The 12,836-nt window shown below is 38.7% G+C and overlaps 1 protein-coding gene across 1 annotated transcript in view; it reads left to right on the top strand.

The window, feature by feature from the left end:
• ATP1B3 (ATPase Na+/K+ transporting subunit beta 3) overlaps positions 1-12,571 on the top strand; it is a 42,969-nt gene extending 30,398 nt beyond the window's left edge. Inside the window, exons 3-9 of the mRNA XM_021678695.1 lie at positions 1,369-1,381; positions 1,521-1,688; positions 2,232-2,283; positions 3,027-3,296; positions 5,447-5,497; positions 9,355-9,441; positions 11,549-12,571. Coding sequence (XP_021534370.1) covers positions 1,369-1,381; positions 1,521-1,688; positions 2,232-2,283; positions 3,027-3,296; positions 5,447-5,497; positions 9,355-9,441; positions 11,549-11,722 — 815 coding nt within the window. The 3' untranslated portion in view covers positions 11,723-12,571. The remainder of the gene's footprint in view (positions 1-1,368; positions 1,382-1,520; positions 1,689-2,231; positions 2,284-3,026; positions 3,297-5,446; positions 5,498-9,354; positions 9,442-11,548) is intronic.
• Positions 12,572-12,836: the final 265 nt, after the last annotated feature.

The raw sequence follows: 12,836 nt of genomic DNA, 5'->3' as shown, positions 1-12,836 counted from the left end.
ACCTTTTTTTTTTTTTTTTAAAGATTTTATTTATTTATTCATGAGAGACAGAGAGAGAGAGAGAGGCAGAGGGAGAAGCAGGCTCCCAAGGAGCAGGGAGCCCGATGCGGGACTCGATCCCAGGACCCTGGGATCATGACCTGAGCCGAAGGCAGACGCCCAACCATCTGAGCCACCCAGGCGCCCGGTCACCTTTTTATACTTAGTCTTTATGTCTTATTCTATCATCTGTAGACACTCTTCTGACTTCCTTATTTTGTACACTGTCATTTGAGGTATCCTCTTGAGTCCCTTTTTTTTTTCTGGAAAACTCTTTAGGGCTTTTCCCCTCCTGCCATAGTCTGTACAGGTAATTGTTTAGGCCTTTAACTATCCAGCTGTCATTTTTGGGACTCCTTTTTATCATTTTAGTTGGATCCACTGTTTCTTGGCTCATGCCTTCTTTTTTCTTAATTTACTGCCTAGTTTAATGGGGTATATCTATTTCAAGTACCTTCATAAGAGACATGAGATGTAAATTTTGAGTCCTTTCATTTCTGAAAATGACCTAATTCTGCATTTATAGGTGATAGTTTAGCTGTATATAGAATTTTAGTTCCTTTGTTTTTGCCTTTTTCTCCTCTGCAAGGCTGGTTTTTTTTTTTTTTTTTTTTAAAGATTTTATTTATTTATTTGAGAGAGAGAGACTGAGAGGGGGGAGGGTCGGGAGGGTCATAGGGAGAAGCAGACTCCCTGCTGAGCAAGGAGCCCGATGCGGGACTCGATCCCGGGACTCCAGGATCATGACCTGAGCCGAAGGCAGTTGCCCAACCAACTGAGCCACCCAGGCGCCCGCAAGGCTGGTTTTTTAATTCTGTTTCTAAATGTATTTCTTTTGGGTTCTAAAATTTGTTTTGGTTTCAGTCTCTAAAATAATCACTTTACTGGGAACTTGATGGGGATCTTTCAGGATGAAGGCTTAGGTTCTCCTGTTCAAGGAAATTATTACTTTGATAATTTCCTCAACTCAATTTTCTGGTTCTTTCTAGAATTACTCTGTTAGTTGGGTCTTGGATATCTTGTTTTTCTCTCATTTTCTGTTTTACTGTATTATGCTTTCTAGGGGACTTACTTTTAACTCGAATTTAACCTTCAACCCCTCCTCCCTTTTAACTTTCAGTTGTCATTGCTGAGTTTTAGGAAAGCCTTTCTCATGTTAAAAGGTACCATCTCTGTTTAAAAGATACATGGTTTTTTTTTTTTCAATGGATACCGCTTAAAATTTAAAGTTTTATTTTGTTCAGATTAACCTTTTTCCTTTCAGGGCTTTCCTTTCCTTTCAGGTCTTCCCTTTTCCTTTCCTGTTGACCTTTCTTTTTCTTATTTTAGGCTTTCGTCAGGTGTATAGGGCTCTTTGGTTACTCTGTCTGGGATTAGTGATCTATGTCCCATCATGCCTTAGACTTGGGGGGGAGGGGGGTCTTCATAATCTGACCATTCATCATTACAACTCCTTGCATTAGAATGATTTTGTATTGAAGTGGAACATGGCATGATACAAAAATGGTCACTGATGAACTGACCTATACCAAAAGGTATATGCAGTCAAACCCTTGGGGGAAATTGGTGAAGGCCTCGGAATATTTCTTGCAAAATGATCTTTATGATTGTGTCACCAAAGGCAAAAAGGAAGTGATGAATGTCGTGAGGTACCTATTGTGTTGTAGAAGTTTAACCCTATCTTCCAAATATTTGAATCCTTCTTTTAAATGAGTACATAATTTACATTGTTTTTTTGTTTTTGTTTTTTTATTTATTCATGAAAGTCAGAGAGAGAGGGGCAGAGGGAGAAGCAGGCTCCCCGCCCAGCATCTGAGCCACCCAGGCGCCCCTAAATGAGTACATAATTTACAATTATATCCTAATTTTTGATAAATAAAAGATGAAACCAAAGATATTTTGACGATTGTTTTCCAAAGTAAAGATCTACACTTTCTTATAAACACATTTACTGGGGCACCTGGGTGGCTCTGGTGGTTGGGCGTCTGCCTTCGGCTCAGGTCATGAGCCTGGGATCCTGGGATCGAGCCTCACGTTGGGCTCCCTGCTCAGCAGGGAGTCTACCTCTCCCTCTGCCTGCCACTCCCCCAGCTTGTGCGCGCACGCTCTCTCTCACTCTAATAAAATCTTTAAAAAAACTCCACACATTTACTTTGAAATTTTTGTTCCTGTTTTGGTTGAATTCACTTTAGGTGGCCTTTTTCTGGTACCAGTTGTATCCACACACCAGTAGTTCTTATTGAGGTACTGCTGTAGCATATCTTAGCTATTTATGAGTATCTCTCAGTAAACACATTCGTTGAGGGCAGGGACCACATCAGGCTTGCTCACTGTTGTGCCATTCTTGCCTAACACTGTGCTAGTGTGGAGCAAACAGCCAAAAACCCATTGTGTATCTTTCCCTCTCCTTTCTTCCCCATCTCCAGGTTGTGACCATTTGACTCCTTTATCACTTGGCGTTTATCTAAGATGTTACCTCTGTTCTGCTAAAAACACCCTTCTTTAACGTTAACTCACAGGTGCCCCTTGACGCTCAGCTTTGTTGCAGTCCCTGCAGACTAGACTGCCATAGCACTATACATCTTTAGGCCCTTCAGTTAGGATTGTTAGATTTAATGTCTATTTTCCCCATTATACTGTAAAATATGTAAGGGCACCCGCAATGCCTTTTTATGTTCTCACCACTATCTTTTTTTATGGGAGTATAGTTGACACATAATGTTACCTTAGTTTCAGGTGTACGACACAGTGATGTGACAAGTTTATAGGTTACCACCGCTATCTTTTGGGCCATGAGCATTGGAGGCATTCAGATAAAGCTATAGCCGTGGCTGGCGCCACCTAATGGTGACAAAAGAGACTGATCTGTAATCCAGCTGGTGTCATTGTTGAAATGGAGTAAACATCAAAAAGTTAAGGGAACAAACTTAACATTCTTTCCCCAGAATAATCTGGTAATCAGCATTGCTGTTTTTGTTTTTGAAAAGTGTCATCCAAAGGATGATGTGTTCCTGGTTGTGTTTAAGAACTGTTTCTGGCTGATCTGTGTACACATGTATGTTTCCTTTTTAGCATACAATTTAGAAGAACAGAAGAATCTCACAGCCTGTCCTGATGGAGCACTTTTTGAACAGAAGGGTCCAGTTTATGGTGCATGTCAGTTTCCTCTTGCCTTACTTCAAGCATGCAGTGGTGTGGATGATCCAGCGTTTGGCTACTCCAGAGGACATCCTTGTGTTCTTGTGAAAATGAACAGAGTATGTACATATTTTGCTGCTGCTGCTTTTTTCTAGTAGCCTCTATGAAGAAGCTGGCAACTATTTTTTATCTCATTTAGGGGCGACTCGCGTAAAAGATTAGCCATGGTATTAATTGACCTTTGGAAAATACAGAAAAAAACTAAGACTGGTTCATTAAATCATGGATTAGGGAAGTACAACAGCGTCAGCTTTTCCCTTCTTAGTTATGTGCATTTAGGCATAGATGAATGCTTCAAGGGGCAGGTATTCAGGTTGTCATAACCAAAGCATGGTTTTTTTAATGTGCAGTGCTCATCTTTGAGTTTTGTATTGTAATATTTAAAATTCCATTGAGAATCTATAAGGTCTTGGTTTAAACTTTTTCTGAATATTTAGTAGCAAAGCATAGTTTTATAGTTTATGTACATATAATTAAAAAGTAGACATAAAAATAAAACTGCATTATAATGAGCTCAGTAGGGTGTTGTAGTTGTAACCAAAGTAGTAGCATTTTGCTTTGGTATACAGAGGAAGTGCCTGAATTATATAGCCATTAGCAAGTTAAGAAGCTCATTAGCTTCTCTATGTGTAAGTAAAAATGACTTGGGGTTATTGTGCATCCGTATGTAATGAAGTGCTCTCTAACCCCTGTGCCTTACTGCTTTATAAATACCGTACTGCAGGGCTGTGTTCTGATACAGTTGTCCTATCGAGACCTGTAAGGCCTCCCGTAAAGAATGAGGTGGTTATTCCTGATCATTTACTCAAAGAAAAAGCAGCTTTTTAAGCAGGTGTAGACCTCTCAAGATCATGCATGAGTTTATATCTCACTAAAGTTGCCCTTGATGAGCAAATTGCTATCATCCCTTGGCACTGCTAAATGAAAGAACCAGCTAGATCCTGAAGCGCCCAGACTGATGCCCCTCCAGCCTCCCCTCCTTTCCCCACGTGGACAATGACAGTTTCCTCATGATCCCAGGACACTCTAGAGATCATTCTGAAACACTGCCTGACACATAATAGGTACCTTAATAATTACAGTGGGATGGTTCAGCAAGACTTCATTGAAATTAAGGTTAACAAAATAAGCCAAGAGTAATGGGACACTAGACAATCTAGCTTGTAAGATGAATTAAATTTATTTAGCTTAACAGGAATGCCTTTTAAAATTGCAGCCTTCCAGGAGTATCTTCATAACATCTAGATTCCTGGAAAATCAACTCCCAATATAAAGTCAAGAGAAGTTCAGTTCCTTCTCCTATGGGACCATCCCTTCAAGTTTATTTTCTCTTTCAGTATGTCCTCTTTGAATGATGAGGGTCAGGATTACACCTGCTGATGGGGCATAGCTTTACAGGACATGACAAGAAGACAACATATCAGGCCCAAGCTGGGATCATTCATGAGCTATGCATGCTGAGTATAGCAGGGGGTTGAATCCCAGTATAGTTTGTTCCAAAGTCCATCACATGGGCAAGGATTGTTACTGCTGTTGATATTACTTAGGTTGCCACAAAACTTCTCTTTCCGGAGGAATGTTTACATTTTACAGGCATTTGCATATAAAATGCATGTAAATTCAAAACATAAAAAGAACCTCCCACAAAAGAGATGGGATAAATTGCCATGAAGAGTTAGTTATATCCACTCCATACATGAAAGTAGCCTCATTTCATACAACTGAACTGTGCTGTATCTTAAAATGGGATTCTCCCCAGTGTATGCATTTTGTGGAACAGACAGGTGTGAGACATGGTAAGGCTCCATGGAAACTTTATGGAAACATGTTGAGGTTTTGGACCTAATACATTTTCCTGAAAAACAGTTTTATGCTTCTGCAGTTCTTACTGTTAGCATTAAAGGTTTCTGTTTGTTTCTTGTTTTAAGGGTAGCAAAGTGCAATACTATGTTTTACTCAGTTCTTCAGTAACGGATTTTTCTAAATTGCCCCAGTACAGTAATAAGACAGCTAATTGGTAAGATTATTATATTGAAAAGTCCATTCTAATCCTCTAAAATAAAATTAAAAGGCAGATGTAACAGTTTCAATACGCTGAGTTGGTATTCCTCTCAACCCGTCGTCCACCCCTGGGTCCCCAGCAACAAAACAGGAGGTTCTTTTATATATGTTTGTGATGTTTCAATTAACCAGTTTTTCTTTACCTTAGATAATTGGATTAAAACCTCAAGGAGAACCAAGGATAGAATGTACTTCAAAGGTTAGTATTCAAAAAATAACCCAACTTCTTTAGTATTTTAAAAGTCCTCTGTAGTGCCAGTCTTAGAAGAATAAAATCCCACCAAACTTTGGGTGTCGAGCCCTTCTTAATTTGCAAATGATAAATCAAAAAAGATGTGTTTTCCGTGTGCATTGATTCACTTTTTTCTAGCTTAATAACACTGAAATGGGGGTTGGCCTTATAATGGATGGTGTCTTAATAGTGTATCATAAGATTTTTTTTCTTTATTAATAATACATAAATTGGTGTACAAAGTGGCATCTGAGAGTTCATGAAACATGGTACATTTTCCTTAAGGCAGTGGCAATATTTCTCCTATCCCTACTTTTTTTTCCAGAGTGCTATGCAGTTTTCATCTCATAACTTCTTTTGTTTTCTCTCCATGCTGCAAGTGCAACTAAGACAAATATGTAAATGATGGGTAAGAGTTCTTAGGAGAAAATGTTAAGCTCTAAATTTAATTTTACTATTATTTTAAAGATTTTATTTAGTCATTTGACAGAGCGGGAACACAAGCAAGGGGAGTGGGAGAGGGAGAAGCAGGCTTCCTGCGGAGCAGGGAGTCCTGGGACCATGACCCGAGCCGAAGGCAGACGCTTAACGACTGAGCCACCCAGGCGCCCCTCTAAATTTAATTTTACTGTTGTGCAAAATTTAGCATTCCAACCCCAAATCTGTGTTCAAAGTATCTTACTTGAAATGTTACATTGAAATTACTTCTAAAGTTGTTTGTGGAGAAAACAGTCTTCCTTTTAGCCATGAATGGATTTCTTATTTGGGCAGAAATTTCTTGCTCAGTGGTTCTCAATTCCTTCATGCATCAGAATCACTTGGAGGGCTTGTTGGGTACCATTCCCAAAGTTTCTGACTCAGTAGTAGTCCTGAGGTGAGGCCCAAACTTTTCTAACTGAAGTTTCTAGGTGTTGGTGATGCCGATGGTCTCGGGCTCACATTTTGAGAACTCCTGCTTTAGTATCTTTAATAATTTCTTTCGAATATTTATTCAAAAGAGTAGAATAAAAAGCCAGGAAATTTACGGTTTCATGTGTGAACCATAGGCAATTCACTTTACCTCCTTATACCAGAGTCGGGTCAGCCAGTATGTTACTTAAAACCAGATGCTACATCTAAGCTGAGCTTTTCTTGATAAACAAATCCTTCTGAAAATCTAAGCAGATTCTCTCATCTCTTAAGACAAGAAAACATTATGGCTACGAGAAAGATTCAGAAAAAGTAACTCTTTATTTTCCTCCTTGCTTGCAAGTCTTTCCAATAGAAAGTTCCCAAGATTTAGGTGCTAGACTTCAGCCAGGTAGAAGTGCTAATTTCATGACAGTGTACCTGTATGTGGGAGCTTTTGCTTTGCTTGTGAGCAGACTAGGTGGATGAGCTTCGGGAGAGTGGCTCTGTGGAGCCAACACTACTAAGAAAGGAAAACACATTTTGGCCAGAAGGGCAAAAGCTGTAAACTCCTTTCCTAAGATGTCAATTTTGTAAACCGTTGGCCAGTAGAAACAACTCCGTGTAACTGTTCCCTTAGGGTTTTAAATGGATTTTTATCTATTGTGTATCCTTTGCTTCTAGAATAGTTGGTAGAAATGGTAATGAAAAATCTTGATTGATGACTAAATTTCAGTTTGTTGTTTGAAGATGTATGTAAAGCATAGATGGGAATTTTATTTAGTTGTGGAATCAGTTTGTTTTTAGAAAGTTTGTTAAAACTGCATTGTACTAGACCAGTCACAAAGGAGTCATCAGGCAGAGTGTGTACATTTTAGAGGTGTGGCTCTAGAGGAGATGGGAACATTTACTGCAGATCATCATCATGTTTTCCATTACATTTGTCTATATCGAGTATTCTTTAAATTCTTTAGTTGACTTATTTTTAAGAATACAAGAGAAGATACAAATGTATTACATAGTTTGATCTGCTTAAGTGTTTTACACAAGATACCAAAATATTGATGACAACATGCTCTTGGGCATTTAATTTAAAAGATGGTTCCTACAAGATAGAATATTCAATTTATGTCTTTTTCAACATTTTATTTTTCTATAAAAGTGAATGCTGTTCATTTAGGAATATATAGAAAAATGCAGAAGAAAAAAAATTGGTAAATGCTACCCAGAGATAAACACTGCTTAGAACATTTGGTTTGTGTTCAAATCTTAAGGGTGGTGAGTGTGTAGAAGAAAATACACTCATTTTACACTCATTTTAAAACTTAGTGACTGTTAATAGATTCTTCGACTTAGTTGCTCGTAGTGTCCAAAGATGTCATTCATATACTCAGAAAACTAGGACATGTATGCTTCAACCTTAAGTTATCACTTTTCAGATATGCACTTCAATATTTCATAAAGTACAAGTAAAAGCTTGCCAACGTTTTTGGTACAAACCAAGAGAACAGTTAAGAGTCAGTCACACCTGGGTGATCTTAACTGAGCCTCAGTTCTCGTCTTGGTAATTGATCCTGTCCACAGAAGGGTGTTGGGCCTAAAAGAAGTTAAATGGGGTGTCTGGCTGGAAATACCAACTCAATAAAATGTAATCCACAGAAAATCTCCTTTACGTGTTGGGGAACATCTCTGTTTCTGTGAATTAAGCTCATGTATTAAGAGAAAATATGTTAAACAAAAGCAGTTAATAGAAAGGCACTCATCACAGTGATTGTTTTTTCTTTATAGAGTACAAATGTAGGGTAGTGGTTGAAAATGGCTTCTACAGTTTCTCTTAGCTTTGTTATCTCCTATTCTTTCCACTTACCTTTGACCTCGATCTTGAGAGCTTGCCTATTTTGTGGGGTATCGTCATTCTGTGCGTTGTGCTGTCATCTTGCTGTGTCACTTGTCTGTCACATGTGCTACTCATCGTTACATAAGCAGAGGAGGAGGACTTCTCCTTAGAGGAGACGCTTAGTTTTGCTGTGTGCTTTCAAAAATAGAAATTAGTGCATTTAAATCTAGAATTCAAGCATTTATTAATGTTTTATTTTAATTCATGCTTAGTAAACTTCCACCGCTCTTGTCATTGATTTGTCATCTACTCAGTGTGTGTTAGTTGTTAAAATTAGTCCTATTCAGAATGTGTTACCTGAGAATTCTCATTGTCTATCAAGAAGAATAGAGATAATAGCATGAATGAGTTGGATTATGGATGATTAATTTGTCTATTGGTCACATTTACCAGTTTTTTAAATACATGGAATATAATTCCAGTAAATGCGATTCCTTTGATTTGCATGTGCTCATAAATTTAAGGGTCTTTAAATTGGTTAAGAGTTTTGCTTGGAGGACCTTAAATTTTTCCTAATAGTTTTGGCAGTTGCATCATAATTTCCCCTTCTGGTTACTGTTAGTTACTAATCACAGGAAACTTTTGCTGCTTCCCAGGCCTGAATCCTGCATTCTGCAGTGTGGCAGCCATTGTTTACAGTCTGGAAGCACAGTATTTAAATCATTTCAGGAATATATTGGTCCCCTATAGACCGCTGCCTTCCTGCTGTCAATGGCTGGAGAACTGGCATTGGGTAGTTGGAAGGCAGGTAAGATTTTTAGACAGTTGCATGAACAGATCTGGCTATAAGTTAGAAGGGACTCTTCTGGAAAAGCTTGTAGGCTAATACCAGGAAATGTGAGAAGAATCAGGATAGTTTTGTGTCAGAGGATTTAAGCCAAGATTAACACGTCTGTTCTCAAAAATAATTATTGTAATTAATGCAGTTGGAACATCATTGTAGAACCACCATACTGTTAATAATTGATACTCCTTTATATATTTTTAAGTTGTTTTTTTTTGTGGCCTAAAAAGAGGTTTCTCTTGTTTTCTCCTTTAGACTGAAAACACAGCAGCTCTATCAACTTATCCTCCCAATGGACTTATAGATTTAAAATATTTTCCATATTATGGGAAAAAACTGCATGTAAGTACTTACAAGTTTGTAAGTGGTTGTGACTCTTGGGGAACTGGCACATCTGTATTGAAATGTCACTTGTCTGGGGTAGGCAGACATATGCCCTGTGTAACTTCTGCATCCTCTACTCTGGTCTTTAACTATAAATGGTGATGCCAAGTAGAGATCCCACATCTACAGTTCAAAACTTATAAAATATCATTTTCTTTTTTTAAAGATTTTATTTATTTATTTGACAGAGAGAGAGACAGCGAGAGAGGGAACACAAGCAGGGGGAGTGGGAGAGGGAGAAGCAGGCCTCCCCGCGGAGCAGGGAGCCTGATGTGGGGCTCGATCCCAGGACCCTGGGATCGTGACCTGAGCCGAAGGCAGACGCTTAACGACTGGGCCACCCAGGCGCCCCCCATTTTCTCTTTCTTTAGAATGTGCATTGAATGTGCACAGAGGTGAAAAAATAAAGTGGCTAGAGTAATACAAAGAAGTCCTGTAGACCCTTTCCCCAGATTTCCCAAATGGTAGTATTTTACCTGCTTTGTCTTACCAGTCTCCATTTATGTATAATTTCTTTTCCTGAACCGTTTGGGATTAAGTTATAAACATGGTGCCTCTTTACACTAAATGCTTGTTTTATTTTCCTAAAAATAAGGACATTCTATTGACCATAATAGAGTTACCAAAGGAAATTAACGTTAAAACAATACTATTGTCCAGTCTACAGACCTTGTTGAAATTTTACCAGTTGTTCCAGTAACGTTCTTTCTTGCAAAAGAAAAAGTGTTTTCCTGGTGCAGGGTATCACATTGTTACATCTTTAGTCACTTACAACCTGGAACAGTTCCTCAGTCTGTTTTATGCCCTGGTACTCTTCAAAAATGAGTACAGGACTTTTTTTGGGCCTATTTTGTTTATATTCCTCAATTTGAGTTTGATGTTTTTCATGATTAAATGTAGGTTGTACATTTTCGGCAAGAATGCCTGAGAAGAAATAATACATTTTCACAACATAGTATCAGGAGGAATGTGGCACTGATTGGTCACATTAGTGTGATGGTAACCTTGAACACTTAACAGCCAGGTTTCTCTGCTGTGAAGTTCTTTTTTTTCTTTTGTAATCAGCAAGTATCATGTGGAGAGAATACTTGGAGAGTCGACACAATTCTGTTTCTCCCCTAGCTTTAAAGATTTTTTATTTATTTATTTGATAGAATGAGAGAGCGAGAGAGTATGAGAAGGGGGAGGGTCAGAGGGAGAAGCGGACTCTCTGCCGAGCAGGGAGCCTGACATGGGACTCGATCCCGGGACTCCAGGATCATGACCTGAGCCGAAGGCAGTCGCTTAACCAACTGAGCCACCCAGGTGCCCTCTCCCTTAGCTTTAAGCATGTGTTGATTCTTGCCTGAATCAACTAATAGGAGTGTTCCCAGATGTTTTTCTAATTCCATCTTTCTTTCCTTCATTTACTAGTTGGCATTCTGCTCCGAGAAAGAGCTTTGCCTTCTCCACCATTTATTTATAGTCTCATGGACTCTTATTGTCAGTTCTATTTATTTTGATGCTAAAATTGTCCCAGATTTGGCCAGTGAGAAACCTTCAGGCTGGCTCCTATGTCCCTTAGACGTATTCCCACGATTCTTTGAGCACCTCCTTACTTTCTGGCACTACAAGATATTCCATGTTCATCTTGTACTTTCTCTGCCCGAGTCCTGGAATCAGCCCCCTAGTTCCTTTTAGTGAAGGAAAAGGTCTAGAAACCACAGTGATGATAATACAGTTAGGAATATATTTGCATCAAATTACACAGCAACTGTAAGTAAGGATCTAGGAGATCTAAGTAATCAGTAAGGTAGTCCTTGGGTGCAAGGGGAAACTCAAACCCAGATTATAGAGTATCTAAAAAATGATAATGAGACCCAACCTATGCAGTGCTTACAGGAACATTCCTAGCCATCTGAACACTTCCATAAAAACTTAAGTGAAAAATAAATGAGTATCCAGTTCAAAAGAAAAACAAAACATGTAATAGACTAAAACTTGTTTTTAAAACTTCAACTCCTGATAAAAGTGTAAATGAAGTTACCATAGAATTAGAATTCACGTGTTTTCCTTCATTTGCCAGGTGAGTTATCTGCAGCCATTAGTTGCTGTCCAGGTCTCCTTTAATGCCACCAGCAGTACCGTAAATGAAGTAACAGTCGAGTGCAAGATTGATGGATCACCCAACCTAAAAAACGAGGATGATCGTGACAAGTTTTTAGGACGAGTTGTGTTCAAAGTCACAGCACGCGCATAGTAGGAATTAGGGAATCTCCACAGAGTAAATGTTGTGTTGTCTGTCTTCATTTTGTATCAGCTGGACCTGCCATTCTAGAATCATGAGACCACCTTGGAGAAAGGTGGGGTGGTGGTACATGACACTGGGGTAACATGCTAATGTGCTTCCAGACCGTAGTGTTCAGTGTCCTCTCACGTAACTGCCTGATGCCTCTGCTGCCTTTTGAACCACGTACAGTTGCCAGATGGGGGCCGTGAGCACCAACTCCGAACACGTGGGATGGGGGTCTGGTCTGATTTTTATGTGGTTTAATTGCCGAGTGTCTAAAGCTTAATGTGCTGTGCTATGTAAATATTTTATAGATTTAACACTGGTTAACTGTCATTTTTTGATGCCAGCCACGTTTTAGGGATAAAATGGTACCTGAACATCATCACGTGACTCTAGCTGCAAGAAATGTGGTGTGGGGAGAAGTTCTGTATGGGAGGAGGAAAAACAAAATAAAAGTGGATTTGAAAGGTTGACTTGATGTTTTGTAAAATTATTTTTTACATGCTGAATTAGTCTGTGGATCTTTTTTGATTAAGAGCACAAACTTTATGTTGTAAACCATGTAAAAAATATATATACCGATGGGATTATTTTTAGTGCTGGAACTAAATCTCTCATAATAAAGTATTTTAGACCATAGATGAAACAGCATTTTTAAGTTAGCCACGATGAATATGCACCTAATTTTTTATGAAATTAAATTCATATGATTTAAATTGTATAATAGTTTGTGAAATATCTTGTTACTGCTTTTATTTAGCAGACTGTGGACTCTAATAAAAATATCAGTTGTAAAATATAAAAACTTGGAACTTATTCAAAGCTTCAAACCAGTTTTATTTCAGCATTCTTTGACTATTGTGAAATATTTTCTCCTATCCATGTGTATTGGTATGATTCTTTGTCATAATTAATTCTTTCTCCTCCATTGATAAAGGTGTGCTCCCTATATGATCTGTGGTTGAAGCCAGTTTTTCATTTTTATCCGTAAAAAGGCCAAAGCTGACATTTTCGGTTTTCCTTGTCTTGGTGCGGGCCAGGCCGAGTGGGATGCAGGCCATCTGGCCCGGGAACAGCGGTC

This window comes from Neomonachus schauinslandi, chromosome 1 (assembly GCF_002201575.2).
Source record: "Neomonachus schauinslandi chromosome 1, ASM220157v2, whole genome shotgun sequence".
NCBI lineage: Eukaryota > Metazoa > Chordata > Mammalia > Carnivora > Phocidae > Neomonachus > Neomonachus schauinslandi.
This window is presented reverse-complemented; position numbering and strand designations above follow the sequence as displayed.